General features: G+C 43.0%; 1 protein-coding gene across 2 annotated transcripts in view; it reads right to left on the bottom strand.

Moving 5' to 3' along the window:
• Nucleotides 1-16,260, bottom strand: part of TCF12 (transcription factor 12) — a 330,991-nt gene extending 314,731 nt beyond the window's left edge. For both annotated transcript variants that reach the window (XM_039490758.1, XM_039490759.1), the window contains exons 1-3: nt 15,940-16,260; nt 14,142-14,277; nt 13,275-13,347 (exon numbers count right to left, since the gene is read on the bottom strand). In XM_039490758.1, the coding sequence (XP_039346692.1) occupies nt 13,275-13,347; nt 14,142-14,261 (193 nt within the window). In that variant the 5' untranslated portion in view covers nt 14,262-14,277; nt 15,940-16,260. The remainder of the gene's footprint in view (nt 1-13,274; nt 13,348-14,141; nt 14,278-15,939) is intronic.
• Nucleotides 16,261-16,582: the final 322 nt, after the last annotated feature.

Below are 16,582 nucleotides of genomic sequence, written 5' to 3'. Positions count from 1 at the left end.
TCTTTCCCTCCGAAGCACCTGGTACTGGCCACTGTCAGAAGACAGGATACTGGGTTAAATGGACCTTTGGTCTGAGCCAGTATGACCATTCTTACGTGAAGGTCTTCTACACATTAAGCCACAAATGGGCATTTTAGAGGGAAGCTTAGAGGTGTCTGGGTTTGTCTGCAAGACTACTATACACCATCTCACACTCTATTTATTTACTGGGAACAGAGTTAATTTGTACCAGTTCCATCTGGGGACTGGATGAGGGCCATCTGATAGAAACTACTGTGCCTTGTTTTGGCTAACAAAAGAATATTTTACAGGTCAGTGCTATGACAGTTATGGCAATTTCCTGGACAAAACTTAATTTTAATAAGCTTAACCTTACTGAATTAAGTTTAACATTTTAGGAGTTCATTGTATTAAAAACCCAAATGTTTATGTATTATTGTAAAATTCCATGGAATTTATTTAGGCAGAAGACAAAATTAATGCAATCCCTGGGAAGTACTGTGAGTCTCAAAAGACTATGTTGAACAATGAAGCAGACACAAATGATCTTTTGGGTCAATATGTGTGAAATGAAATTGCTAGGAAGTACTTGGGACAAGAGGATTGCCAACTCCCATCTACAGAGTCAACCTCTGAAGCTTCGCCCTGAGGGGAAGACTTTTCGTCTGCTGATCATCTGTTACATGAGGAATGTTCAAACAGAAACTGTATAAAGGAGTAACTCATGAGAGTACTTACTCTAAGTTCAAGTTGTGATGAACTTGTGACCACAAGAAAATCTCCCATGTGGGGTTTGAAGAACTAATCACCAACCAGAGCACTTTCAAAGCGAGAGGGTGATCTCTGGTAACATTTGTAGCATGTGTGTGGGTTCTTTTTTTTTTTTTTAATAAGTTTTCTCTGTAATGCTTTTACCTTAAGAATAAATGTGATTGCTTAGAAAGAGATGTATGGTAGCTTAACTATGGCAATTACACTGTTCACCGATTCTGGGGAGAAAAGTAAATCATGCTTAGGCAACCTGAGTTTGGTCAGGAGTTCACAGTGTAAGCAGGGAGCTGCGTAGTCTGGAAATACCCCAGTCAGGAAGAAGAGAGATGCAGGTCCCCAACCAAGAGAGGTAACAGTTGAGGAGCCAGAAGCCTAGAGTGGGTGCCCTTGCTGGACAATGAAGGGAAAATATAGGCACAATTGGCTATATTAAAATAAATAAATAATAGTTTTCTTCAGTTTTTGTGAGGAGTGTATCTAAAGAGGAGACATAGTGCTATTATACATTCTGAAGCTACATATTCAGCAGACAGCAAGGAAGTCATTCCTCCCTTGACCGGCATGAGACTCAGACTTCAACACAGGGTGACGGGGGAGTGGAGAAACTACATTTTCAAAAGGGTAACCACCCACAAGACGTGAGTGGTAAAGATCTAGTTATCTGGTCAACCAGTTACCCTAACTATTACACGTGACTAGTTGGTCTGGTAACTTTCATGACTGCTGAGCACAGTTGCCAACTTTCACGTGGTAAATAAGCACCCTGACTTTCACAATAAGGCAAAAATCAAGCTAATCCCATTTCAAAACAAGGCCAAAACAAGCCAATCCCTAAGAACCCCAACACTCTATGTGACTAGATCCCCCCAGCATGCAGTCTGGGACTGTGGCAGGCCCGCTATGCACCCGACTCTCTCCCCCAATTATCCCTTGCCTGCCACCCTTGCACCTACTTGCTGGGAGCCAATCCAAAAAAAAAAAAAAATTTGCAACATGCTACAAGCCTACCAAGCAATAAGCTACAAGCCAAAAACTAGTCAACCAGCAAATCACAAGCCAATTAAGCCAAAAACAAGCCCAATTTCTGCATTTTTTCCCCACAGGTTTGGCATGTCTGCTCCCGAGGGGCAGTTTTAGTTATGCAAGCCCACAACAGAAATCATTCACATATCTAAATAGTTTCAGCATGGTTTTCTTTGGTTTAACAGTGACTACTCCAAGCACCAACTTGTAGCAAGCCTTATAACTAGGGCTGTGCTATATACACCAGTTTCAGTCTGCAAGAGTTTCACAAACCAAAACCAGATGGCATTCTTTAAAGTTCACACAAAACTCAGTGCTTCATGCAACCATAAAATAATTCCCTGCAAGAGTTTTTCTGTTTTCATATGAAAATAGATGAGCAGTTCCTTCTATTTGTACCCACAACAGGGCTTGGAACACTCTGCCCCCTTTACTACTGAGGGAATTCTACACCAAAAAAATTTATGATTCTTCAAAATTCTGCCTAATTTGTCAAAATAACACAATATAATCAGGCCAGTTTCAATTATTTTGGTAATTTATTTCAAATTAATGTCAGCAAGTATGTCTGTAACAATACAGACCAAAAAAAGATTCTGGTCTTTTTTTTTTTTTTTGACAAATAGATTCCTTACTAGGCATATTAATACAGAACTTTGAGTAATTCATTTAAATTACTCTGCACCCATCAGAAGCAGTGCAAAGGCTCGGAGTGAAAGGGTAACGGAGGAGCTGAGGGAGAGAGGAGGAGCGTGGAGTGAACCTGGAGGGTCGTTGGGTGTGGGTGGGAGAAGTATGGAATAGGGGTTTTGTTTGTTTGTTTTGGGGGGGAGGAGTGCAGGATTGTTGGGGAGCCTCCCCCATGCAGACCCTGGCTAAGCCAAACCTCTCTCATTCAGTCAGAAACATCTGCCCCTATCCCCGCACTCCCCATCCCGATGGGTCCCTGCAGTCTCCTTCCCCACCCTCATGAGGCGATGCAGCTCTCCTCCCCTGTCCCCATGTGGCCATTCCCCCCCACTCCCATTCAGCCCCTGGTTTAATGCTGTCACCCCACTAGCTCCTGAGCCCACACCCCAGTCTGTCCCCTATCCCTCCCAGCCATTCTAAACCCTAATCTGTGACACACACACACCCAGCAGCCCTATGTGCCCCACTGTGTCCTAACCTGGCTCCATGGGCCAGCTGCTGTGATGAACTTCTACTCGTGGGGAAATTCTGTGCCACTGCACCTACACAGAATTCCCCCCAACACATACAGAAAATACACTGTCCCAGACATGCTGCACTTCCGCCTTTTGCCCACCAGAGGCTACTGTGGCACCAGAACAGCCTGCTGAATTCATGCTGTTGGCTGTACTGGCACCACAGTGTCCTCTGGTGGGCGAAAGGCAGAACTGCAGCACTTCTCGGGCAGAATGTATTTTCTGCAGGGGGGTAGAGGGGCGAATTCTGCGGGACACATGAATTCTAGGTATGCACAGTGGCACAGAATTCCCCCAGGAGTACCCCTTTACGTTAAGCAGCCTTATGTGGCCAGCTAACTAGCCCACTCCATCATTCCTGTCTTCGAGAAAGCAGTCAGCAAATAAACCTATGCCCAGCCCCGCATCTTCCAAATTCAAGAAAGATCTGGAGCAAGTAGGCAGTGTGCCCCTAATTCAACTGCAGTGAGCTTCTTGCTAGACCCTCAAACGCAGGCAGGGCAGTGGACCAGAATGAAATCCTCAAACACGCTAATAATCAGATGATTTTCAGGTCCTCCAGGTCACACCTTCACCATCATCTAGATCTGTTGGGGGTAGGGACAAGGTATTCCGGTTGGAAAGGGCCAAGACAACACATGGCCAGAATTCTCACCACGTTCATAAAAAGGGGTTTGTGAACATAGGCAGAGTTTTGAGTTCATCAGGCCTAAGGCGAACCATCAGATAAGTTTTGCCTGCTTCTGGCTTTAAGGATGTTTTACACAGTCCTATATATAGCCCCTATTACAAAATAAGCAACATGCATGTATAATCTAAGGCTTTTGTTCATGTTGACATCTGTAGTATGCAAGGTCTTGGAAAAAAATTTGAAGGAGAAAGTAGTTAAGGACATTGAGATCAATGGTAATTGGGACAAAATACAACGTGGTTTTACAAAAGGTAGATCATGCCAAACCAAACTGATCTCCTTCTTTGAGAAGGTAACAGATTTTTTAGATAAAGGAAATGCAGTGGATCTAATTTACTTCGATTTCAGTAAGGCATTTGATACGGTTCCACATGGGGAATTATTAGTTAAACTGGAAAAGATGGGGATCAATATGAAAATTGAAAGGTGGATAAGGAACTGGTTAAAGGGGAGACTATAACAGGTCATACTGAAAGGTGAACTGTCAGGCTGGAGGGAGGTTACTAGAGGAGTTCCTCAGGGATCGGTTTTGGACCAATCTTATTTAATCACTCGGCACAAAAAGTGGGAGTGCGCTAATAAAGTTTGCGGATGACACAAAGCTGGGAGGTACTGCCAATACAGAGAAGGACCGGGATATCATACAGGAAGATCTGGATGACCTTGTAAACTGGAGTAAAAGTAACAGGATGAAATTTAATAGTGAAAAGTGCAAGGTCATGCATTTAGGGATTAACAACAAGAATTTCTGTTATAAGCTGGGGACTCATCAATTAGAAGTAACAGAGGAGGAGAAGGACCTTGGACTATCGGTTGATCACAGGATGACTATGAGCCACCAATGTGATATGGCCATGCAAAAAGTGAATGACATCTTGAGATGCATTAGGCGAGGTATTTCCAATAGAGATAAGGAGGTGTTAGTACCGTTATACAAGCTAATTGTCATGGTTCCCTCCCCACTCTGAACTCTGGGGTACAGATGGGAGGACCCGCATGAAAGATCCATTAATCTTATATTCCACCAGCTTGGGTTACAAACTTCCCCAACGCACAAATTCCTTGCTCTGGGATGGTATCGCTACCACCACCAAGCGAGTTAGACAAAGATTCAGGAAAAGGACCACTTGGAGTTCTCGTTTCCCCAAAAACCCCTACACCCCCTTTCCTGGGGAGGCTTGAGAATAATACACCAACCAAATAAGTACCCAAAGCGAGCACAGACCAGACCCTTGGGTTTTTAGGACACTAAAAACCCAATTAGATTCTTAAAAACAGAACTTTATTATAAAGAAAAAAAGTAAAAGAAGCACCTCTGTAAAATCAGGATGGAAGGTAATGTTACAAGGTAATCAGATTCAAAACACAGACGATTCCCCTCTGGGCAAAACTTTAAAACTACAAACAAAACCAAAACAAAAAACAGAAATAAACCTCTCTTAGTCTAGGGAAAATCTACATGCTAAAATAAAAGATAATCTAACGCATTTCCTTCCTATTACTTACAATTTGTAATCTTAGATGCTTAGTTCAAGTATGGCTTTAGGAGATGTATTTTCCCTGCCCTGGTTCCTCGCTGACCCAAAGAGAGACAAAACTAATATCTGTGGGGAAGGTTTTTAAGTATCTTCTCCTCTCATTGGTCCTTTTGGTCAGGCGCCAACCAGGTTATTTGACCGTCTTAAACCTTTACAAGTAAAGGAGGGATTTTATGCTACCCTTAGTTGTATGTTTATGACAGCATTGGTGAGACCTCATCTGGAATACTGTGTGCTGTTCTGGTCTCCCATGTTTAAGAAGGATGAATTCAAACTGGAACAGGTACAGAGAAGGGCTACGAGGATGATCCGAGGAATGGAAAACCTGTCTTATGAAAGGAGACTCAAAGAGCTCGGCTTGTTTAGCCTAACCAAAAGAAGGCTGAGGGGAGATATGATTGCTCTCTATAAATATATCAGAGGGTTAAATACCAGGGAGGGAGAGGAATTATTTAAGCTCAGTACCAATGTGGATACAAAAACAAATGGATATAAACTGGCCATCAGGAAGTTTAGACTTGAAATTAGACGAAGGTTTCTAACCATCAGAGGAGTGAAGTTCTGGAACAGCCTTTTAAGGGGAGTAGTGGGGGCAAAAGACATATCTGGCTTCAAGACTAAGCTTGATAAGTTTATGAAGGGGATAGTATGATGGGATAGCCTAATTTTAGCAATTAATTGATCTTTGACTATTAGCAGTAAATATGCCCAGTGGTCTGTGATGGGATGTTAGATGGGGTGGGATCTGAGTTACTACAGAGAATTCTTTCCTGGGTGTCTGGCTGGTGAGTCTTGCCCACATGCTCAGGGTTTAGCTGATCACCATATTTGGGGTCGGGAAGGAATTTTCCTCCAGGGCAGATTGGCAGAGGCACCTGGGGGGTGTTTTGCCTTCCTCTGCAGCGTGGGGCACGGGTCACTTGCTGGAGGATTCTCTGCACCTTGAAGTCTTTAAACCATGATTTGAGGACTTCAATGGCTCAGACATAGGTTAGGGGTTTGTTGCAGGAGTGGGTGGGTGGGTGGGTGGGTGAGATTCTGTGGCCTGCGTTGTGCAGGAGGTGAGACTAGATGATCATAATGGTCCCTTCTGACCTTAAAGTCTATGACTATGTGCAACCCTAGACCTTTGGTGCATAGAACACATGCATTCAACTTACCTGCCTTCAATCAAATCATGAAAAATATACACATGATGACCACAGAGTATTTTGGACAACTAAAAATACGAATAATGACCAAATTCCCAAAACATAAGATCTTTGATTACCTCTTCATTTTATCTGTAAGAAAGAGAATGATTGTCGTGGGCTGGCATGTATATCATTTTAGGGTTGAATTTTTCATCTACATGGGATCACCTGTCAACTCCTAGAATTTAGGAAACAGGATCAGGCAGAGAGGTTAGTTCACCAGATGTTTATAGACAAGGAGGATGGAATGGGGACTGGCTCTCCTTAAGAATTCAAGTTCTGTTCATAAAGACTGTAGCTAGAAAGGTTAAGAACAATGAATTTTTGATGTACAGGTGAAGTGTAATCCCTGCTTATTTTACTCCTCAAACATATTTCTTGAGACTAAAAGATAGGGTTTGGCTTGTCAAAAATCAATATTTTCCTCTGCAAGATATGCTATGGACTAACTAATCTCTCTCTCTGGGTCATTTCACCACACCTAGGCGATTATCTCCTGAGCCTTGTATTAAGAATTGCTAATCTAACCCTCATGACGGACTCTGGCAATTAACCTGGAAGATACAAGTCATTCCTACAGAGTTTTAATAATTGGTGAAACTGGCTATTTTTTTAACTAGATCTGCTAGGGAAGAATGTCTACTGCATCCAAGAAATTTCTATGCAGATTCAATTTGAACACATAGGGCTTGGTTCAAAGGACATTAAAGTTAATGGGAGGCTTTTCTTCTAGTACATTAAGCTTTGGATTAGGCCCCTAGTTGGTTGCTTATGCCGAGCCACTCCCTTTAAAACCCACTCGACTCTTAGCATGCAAAGGGGTAGAAAGGGCAGCTGCTTGAGTACATGTTTGCTGTGTGAATATATATAGGCATTTGGACTAGAGCAGGAAAATGATCTTGTGCGCACTGCCCTGATTTGGGCAGGTGGGAGAGGGAGGAAGAGATTTGTGTGTGCATGCACAGTGTGGACACCAATTTGGGCATATAGTTCTACACCTGCAATTGTGTGCACATGTTTCTCAAAGACCTCAGCACCAAACCAATTACATAGGCAACAGGTGTCTAACATTTTGACTATTTAAGGGAACTACAGAAACACTAATATATTGCAGAAGATAGGCATTTGCCTATTACAAAGGGCCCTTAATGGGAGTCTCTCCATATTTCTGACTAGAGCATCAGGTAAAGGTAGCCATCCAGGTTTGGAATACTTGACTTATCAGGTTTTGGTGGATGGGCCTCTGGCCATTCATTTTACTACATTCTAAATCATGCTTCCTGCTGTCATGCTACCATAAAAACATTTTTAGTTAAAAAAAATTAAATTCCAGTACAGAAAGTCCTGGGCAATGTAAGCAGTTTCTATCCTGGAGACTGCAGAAATAGAGAGAATGAAAGCAATGGGGGTGAGAGGAGGTTGTTTTGTTTTAGCAGAAGACAGCAACAGCGAAGTATTTTTGCAATTTAACTCTGTCATTCTTATTTTTTATCAGGTTATTTTTTCAATATATTCATTCCCATCACTAATCTGATTAAATTATTTGACATTATCAGCAAGTTACATGATTTACTGTCATAAAATATCATGATGCATCAGATTTACTTATTTCACCCGTGGCTTTCATTCACAAATGATGAGCCTTTAGAAGGCAAACTCTTCCCCCCCACCTCCCGCCCCCAAAAGGGCAAAACAAAAAATAAAAAACACTCTGACTCCACAAATTCCACATACCCACCAAGCAGTTTAATTCTCAAATTCCTAAACAAACACCCCAAAGCACAACATTCATGTGTTAACCTATGCTACCTCCCTGCCAAACAACATATTTCAGTCACAGTACCCTGACTTGCTGTTTTATTATACTCAGTTACACATGTACTTTTGTAATAACCAATGACCAAAACATGGCTGTATTAAATCATATCATGCTTGCTGCAACACTAAGAGATTGTCAACTTGCACCTGCCATCCATATCACCTAGAGAAGCTAAAATGTGAAAAACAAAGAGGCACTCAGACATTCTTGGACATTTGTTAGTTTGCCTATTAACAACCAAATAAACTAACATAGCAGGCATTTTCCCACCTTTAATTTATATTTTCTAGGATTGTATCTTGAAACAAATCTCAACAAGAACTTTGTAGACTCATAAATACCTATGTTTGTCTTTCTACGACTGGCACAGAGGGTTAAATTTTTTGTCCTGAAACACTTATCTTTCATTTTAGTAGATTTTAACTGGAAATTTAAGAAATGTTTCAATAAACAAACAACACTCTAGCCTAGCAGAGACAGGACATTTGGAAAAGGAGAAAAAGCTAATTATTTAAAAAATGGAAAAATAGTAAAGGAAGTAACATCCAGAAAGGCATAATTGAAAGCACAATCATTGAAAGAGTCAAACAAATAGACATAAAAAGGTTATATCTCAAATCCTGTGTATTAAGTCAAAAATGAATAAGCCTTTAAAAAGCAGGCATAGCTACATTCTCCATGCTGGGGAAAAAAAAGTAAAAATTGTTTTACAAATCCATGCATAATGTGTTTCTTGGTATTGAATACCCCTAAGGGGCAAACACCTGAAGAAATATTTTCCTTTCCTGTTTTTTAAATTGGTCTCTAGTAGTAAAAAACAGTGTTCAAACATTTATTCTACAAACTACAGAATATTCTTAAAATTAAATCAAGATCACAATGCAGAATTAAACCTGGGTCTCAGAAATTAAATACCTGTACTACTTCCACTTTGTCAATCTTCTCAAAAAGGCATCTCTATGATATCTAACAATGTCCCAGAACCGAGCTAATATAGAGTTCGTCACCTCTCAGTCCTGCAGAGAGTAATCCCTTTGGTCAAGGCTGAGGTCACTGTAACAGTACAGGGAACATAGAATCTATATAACAGCTTGCCTTGCAGTGGGGAAACTAAGATCTATAACCATACAGTCCCTACAACCAGAAACACTGTGAATTAAAATGTATCTGGTTAAGTATTACTAGATGTCGTTATTCTTACAGGAGAATGGTGTAAGTGATAGTTTGGTATACAATATCCCATTATCCTTCTCATGGGGAAGTGGCTTCTGTTGAGGTTGTAGCTTGAGAGACAGAGTAATGCATTCTCTCATGCATAGTATCTCTGTGATGATCTCACTCATCAGAAGAGATTAGGCCTCCCAATAAAAAAAAGGAAGCAACCATTAACAGGATTTCCCAAAAAGAAACCCTTTGGTGTTCTCTCTTTTCTGGGAGAATCATTGTCTAGAAGCAGGCCTGGAAACAGAATCGCCAACCGCTGAATGGTATATTTTAAGATTTATATTGACCACTAAAGATCTATTGTTTGACATGGATGTAAAATTTACTTATCCAGGAGAAGTAAACTAAGGAGAAGGGGAAAACAAAAAACAAAACATCTCCTTGTCCTTTCCATAATACAAACCCTGTCTCTTAAATTTAAAGAAAGAAAGAAAGACTCATAGAACTGTAGGACTAGAAGGGACCCTCAAGAGATCTTCTAGGCCAGTCCCCTGGACTCAAGGCAGGACTAAAGTATTATCTAGACCATTCAACATTTGATTTTCATAGAAAGTTCTTACTGGCTATATTCGCAAGATGTACCCAATTGATGTAGGATAGTTTTTGGGGGAAAGCTACACACCCAACTTATGATGCAGATTTTTGGAAAGAGATTCACCTGAAGGTTTGCATGAAAGATTGTTTAACCAACATATGGCATGCAGATACCTGTACTGCAATTACAATAACTTAAGTATTTTTAACATGCAACGAGTAAATCAAAATCCCATATATATTTTAGGAAATTTCTGAAAATATATTCTTCTGAGACTCTAGATTATTGTGTTTATTTTTTTTCAAATTTCATTCCCTTTCAAGATACCTGAAGCATGGAAGAAAGGTATCATCGTGAAATTACCAAAGAAGGGTGATTTGTCTTTGTGTGGTAATTGGAGAGGAATAAACTTGTTATCAGTGCTTGGGAAGGTTTTCTGCAGAGTTCTGTTACAGAGAATAAGACAAGCAGCAGAAGAGATCCTGAGGGAAGAACAAACACGATTTAGGAGTGGGAGAGGATGCGTTGATCAGATATTTGTACTATGTACGATAATGGAACAATCTCTTGAATGGAACTCACCGCTGTTCATTAATTATCTCGATTTCGAGAAGGCATTTGATAGTGTCCACCATCCATCTCTCTGGAATATCTTAAAAATATATGGATTCCCTTCAAAAGTGATTAACATCTTCAAAGATATGTATGCCGGCAATAAGTGTTGTGTTCGCCATGAAGGACAGCAGAGCGAGTGGTTCCATGTGAGAACGGGAGTTAGACAAGGGTGTGTTATTTCGCCCATTCTATTTCTTGCGGTCACAGATTGGGTGATGCGGAAAGCCACTGAAGATAGGCCAAGAGGGATCGCATGGGGATCCTCTGGTTATATTGAAGACTGTGACTTTGCGGATGACATCGCCCTGATTTCAAGCTCTCAGACGGACCTCCAAGAGAAGACTGATAGAGTAGGTAGAGTAGCAAGGTGCGTAGGACTTAATATCCATGCCGGTAAGAGCAAAATAATGAAAGTAAAAACAGCCAGCTCGACGAAGACAGTGTTATGTGACGTAGAATTGGAGGAGGTGAACGACTTCAAATATCTTGGTAGTTACATATCGGCTGATGGCAATATTCAGAAGGAGATATCTACCAGAATCGGTCTTGCAGCAAATGCATTCTATAGACTTCAGAATATTTGGAGGTCAACCATCTTGCAAATGAAAACCAAGGTAGAGATCTACAGGTCGAACGTCCGCTCTGTGTTGCTCTATGCGGCGGAAACATGGAGGACCAACAAGAAGATAGAAAGTCGGCTTCGGGGCTTTGAAGGAAGGTGTCTTAGGCGAATTCTTAACATACATTGGCCGCAGCGTATCACTAATGTTGAAGTGAGCCGATTAACGGGCATCAACAATATAGTGGATGAAGCCAAACAACGAAGATGGAGGTGGCTGGGGCATGTGTTGAGAATGGATGCTGACAGACACCCTCGTATTGCCCTATGATGGACACCACAAGGAAGAAGGAGGAGAGGTAGACCATTGGGGACGTGGCGAAGGACCATTGAAGAGGAAATGAAAGGTATGGGAATGAAGTGGGATGAAATCTGCTGTCTCGCTCAAGAACAAAATGAATGGAGGAGAGTGGTTGGCGCCTTATGCTCCACAGGGAGTGAATAAGAAGAAGAAGAATTTCAAGATACTGTGGATACCAAGTAGTCCCCCTCTCCTAGCTTAAATTATCCAAGATCATACAAGAAAAAAGTTCAAACAAGAACTCTATTTTTTAATATTACCACCATTAATTCATTTAGACTGCTCTGGCAACTCTAACAATATACAAAATATACAGGCAACATTACAGTCTATGTTCAAATAAATACTTGACTGTTAATTTAATAAGTGCCTACAAAGTTACCTTTTTATTTGTTGACAATAAAAACACTAAGCCTTCTTTTAATCATACAAGATACACAAAGTAATTAGAAAACTAGAAACATCACTATTGCATGAGTAAATAGTATTGTTTATTTAAAAAAAAATATTATTTCTGAGGACTATGCAGTATGAAGACTTTTATACAGTTGAGCTTAGAGTTCATATTTCAGGTTTGTCCCCAACAATTCTGAAAACTGACAACATATAGAGCAGATACTCTCTCAGTAAAGAACAAAAGAGGCACAAAGTAGTGAAATAAATCCAACATATTTTTGTTAATATATTTGGTTTTCATAGCAGTATTGACAAGGCTTAAACAAGAGAGAATCCTATCTGCCAAAGCTCAGAAGGATACAGAGCACAAGGAAATTGTAATTTCCTGTACCAAAACAGGCTCCAAAGAGAACTTTGTGAAAGGGAAAGGGGGAGACAACAAAAGAGGCACCATTTTCCCTTTACTGTTTAAAAATGTATACAATTCTGATAAATATGTTGACACGTAACAAAATTAGCAACCTAATTTATCTTGCCTCTTTTCTTTGTACAAGCCAAACTAGAAGACTTTAAAAATTAAGCATTTAAAATGTAGGTGTATTTTAAAAAATCCCAGATACTGTAAATTTTTGTACTAATTAAGGAAAAAAATGAGACTTGTTCCACCAGCCAGAGTTCTGCTATATCAACATGATGCAGCTATTAGAAAATTAGACTTCCATACTAGAACATGAGCAGTACATAAACATACATGCATTACATGCATAATTTTCCCACTTATTTATAGTTATTTCACTCTGATTGTATTTATATATACATTATTTAGCAAAGTATTAATCCTATAATTGATCATTTTCATAAGGATGGATATTTAAAATAAATTCACAAGTCTTTCAGGATGTATTTCATTATTTGATATATTAATGATATATTAATAATATATTATGGTAACACATTAAAATGGTATGTTCAAAGACATAGCTCAAATTTAGCAAAACTGAAACAAAAAGCAAGAAGTGTACATTCTGAACCCAACATATATCAAGCCCAACTTGCAAGTCTGTAGCACTAGAGATACTTGATGTTTCACTGTGCTGAACTGAACAAACAAATTGCACTTTAAGCCACAATGAAAGGCAACTATGGGCTTTTTATACTAAAAAAAAAAAAAAAAAAAAAAAAATCAGGTAGGTCAAAATAATTATTATTCAATTATTTTGATTATGTCAAATTTAAGAACATGTGTACAACTGAAAGATTGGTGGGTTTTTTCTGCATACAAAAACTAAACTAAAATATCTAAATTCAGTGACTTGAACTTTAGGTTTCTCAACAGCATCTTACCTGATCCACTGAACTGACTGCTTCCTAATGTTGTTGGTCTGGTTTTCCCACTATTAACAGGTGGGGAAAACATCTGCAAAAACAAACAAAAAAACACAACAGATGTTTAAGTTAACAACAAAACCCCCATTTTATAAATCTTGTCTGTGGGCTAAAAAAAATCCAACATATGACAGTTCACGGGCCTATATTTCTGCCAGAAAACAGGCTTTAGGACATACATTCAGAAGAACCATAAAACAAGTAATCTAGAAAGATCTTTGCAGTTTCACTAATGCTACTAAACTCTCTATTGTATATGCAAGCAATGTAAACAGGAAAACCTGAGATTATTACAGTAATTTAAAAGCTTTATTATACATCATAAATTCTACTGCTCAAAATATACAGCTTGTTATTTTATGAGATCTAAAGGCACTGGATAACTTTAATTAGTAGCCAATTTGCAAAAGGCACTATTTTTCTATTTTGTTTTTAATTATATATTTTGAAAGAAAAATCAATCTGAAAAAAAAGCATCACAGAGAAAATACTTTGCCTGTAATTTCCAACCCAAGATTGCAAAACAAAGTATCAACTGAGATCCTTGCAGCTTTCAGGCACCAGCAAGTTACATTTCTTTAAAGGAACAAGAAAACCCCCCACAAACTATCAGTCCGACACACCGGTTTAACAAAGATTAATTATTAGATTATGCCATCTCCGGGTCAGCCAGATTTTAACCAGTTAAACCAATTGACCCAGCTGGTATTAGAGCATTAAATCTGGAAGTCTAGACATTACATCAAAGTTCAGGTGTGCACATTGGCTGAGTCGGACCCAACCAAGCCCTGCAGGCTGCCGCCCCTACTTCTCGGTTCGCTTTACCGTGGAGAAGCCATAAGAAGACCTCGAAGAATATCCTACCGCACTGAAGTCCAGCAGGTCACTCAGTTCCTTGTCGGTTCCTATAGCGGCCATCCGCTGCTGCTGAGGATTCATCTTCATCCACTTCAATTAAGTCCTAAGACACAGGGAGGGAAAGAGACACGCAGCACTTTACCATTGGGCTGGTGCCTACACCACTCAGTGCACGGACAGATCTGTCCCTAACAAAGAAGGGGGCTCAAGCATTCGCATCCCTTACACTGATGGGGGGGAGGGGAAATCCGAAGGGAAAGACTCACTTTAACAGAGCACACGGATGAGATCAGCAAGCAGCAGCTTCTCAAACTAGCCAACTCTCCTTAAGTTTCCTCTGCCTCCTTTCTTCTCTCCCCTCATTCAATTTCTACTCCACCTCAGGCAACACATACACACACAAGTGAGTCTGAAGTGACAGGAAGGGTTAGGTCGCCCTGGGCCAGTAAAAGCCATAAACAGATAACTAAACCGAGCAAAAGCTGGAAAATTAATGAGAGAGATTGAGTGACTCACTGTTTTCGCAACAATGGAGCTGACAAGTTGGGCTGTGGATGTGCCTCAGCAGAGCCATGTCTGCTTGAGCATTGTTATTGCCTGATTTCCAGAGAGGGATAATTTGCTTTATCCGCACACACAATTTGCTGTAACTACCAGCTCCAGAGCCCCAAAGCTGCTGCAAACAATAAATAGTCTCTGAAACCAGCGATCTGTCTTTGCACCGCAAAGACACACACAAAGTGGAGCGGCCGGGCGAGGAGGTGGCGTTGGGGTCTCGCTCCTTTCCCTGCGCCGAGCAGGCTGGCGTGTGACGGGACACACACGGTGCCGCATTCCCAGCCCCTGCGAGTTTAACGAGTGCTCAGGGCTCCAGTCCTCCCGGGAGCGCCAGCTTCCTTTCCTGACAGACCGTACACAGGGACCGGGGCGCATAAAACACGAGCCGGAGAACTGCTGCCCGCTACAGCCCTGACAGAGCCCCCAACAAGACTGAGAGAACGGACCCAGAAGAGTCCCTACCTCCCCACCCCCGCAGCAGAGCTCCTGCCCACGCCTCCCAGCACCAGTGTCACCCTATGCTCCTTAGAGCAGCCCCTCTACAGCCTCCCTACCCCCAGCAGCTCCCTGGGGCCCTCAGCAGCTCCTTAGCCCCAAACGCAACCCTCTGGCCGCCACTACAGTCCCCTTAATGCACCCCTCTGCCCCCCAGCATGGCCCCCTGCCCCCCGTGCATCCCCTCTGCCCCCCAGCACGGCCCCCTGCCCCCAATGCACTCCCTCTACCCCCCAGCACGGCCCCTGCCCCTACACCCCCAGCACGGCCCCTACCCCAATGCACCCTCTCTACCCCACAGCATGGCCCCTGCCCCCAATGTACCCCTCTACCCCAGCACGGCCCCTGACCCCAATGCACTCCTCTACCCCCAGCACGGCCCCTGCCCCTACCCCCAGCACGGCCCCTATCCCCAATGCACCTCTCTACCCACAGCATGGCCCCTGCCCCAATGTACCCCTCTACCCCCAGCACGGCCCCTACCCCAGCACGGCCCCGCCCCAATGCACCTCTACCTCCCAGCACGTCCCCTGCCCCAATGCACCCTCTACCCCACAGCACGGCCTCCCCAATGCACCCCTCTACTCCCCAGCACGGCCCCTGCCCCAGTGCACCCCTCTGCCCCCAGCACAGCCCCTGCCCTTAGTGCGGCCCCCAGCGCAGCCTCCACCCCCCATCCTATCCCAACTTCTCCCTCCCTGCCTAAATTTACCTCCTTCCCCGCGGTGACGTCCGAACCCAGCAGGGCCGCGCTCGCGAGCGGCCAGGCCGCTGGGTGGGAGGCAGAGCCGGCCCCCCCACCCCCCCCAGGGAGGAACATGTGGGCGCCCCTAGGCAGACATTTTTTTGCTTGCGGAGCCGCAGCACCACGTTCAAAGCTTCGGCTCCGTATCCCTCCGCGGCTGCTGGAACAGCCACAAGATTAACGCTTTGCTTAACCCTTCCCTGGCCGCGGCGTTGGCTGACTCTGAGGAGGGGTCGCCATCGCCGCTGCCGGAGGGCAGGTTTCTCCGGCACTGGTTGGTGGCAGCGGCCTCGGGGCCTGACCCGAGCTCGCCGGGCTGGTGTCATTGTGCGCTCAGGGCTGCCCCCAGCCCCGGGCGGGGCGGCTCCGGGGAGTCCAGGAGCGGCGGCAGCAGCACGAGGGCCTCGGCTCCGGGGTGAGCTTGGCACCGCTCGGCATCGCCTGAGATGGGAGCGCCTTTGCCCGGTCCCAGCGGGGGAAGCTGCTACAGCCCAGCCCGGGAGGGAGTCCCCTGCAGCGCCGCACGGAGCCGGCACAGCCTGCCAACGCACACAGCCCACAGCTCTGAGCATGGCCCACCACACTCCTAATCAGCCCAGAGATACAGGCA

The sequence above is a fragment of the Mauremys reevesii genome, linkage group 10 (assembly GCF_016161935.1).
Source record: "Mauremys reevesii isolate NIE-2019 linkage group 10, ASM1616193v1, whole genome shotgun sequence".
NCBI lineage: Eukaryota > Metazoa > Chordata > Testudines > Geoemydidae > Mauremys > Mauremys reevesii.
The sequence above is the reverse complement of the archived record's forward strand: the minus strand, read 5'-3'. Positions and strand labels throughout refer to the sequence as shown.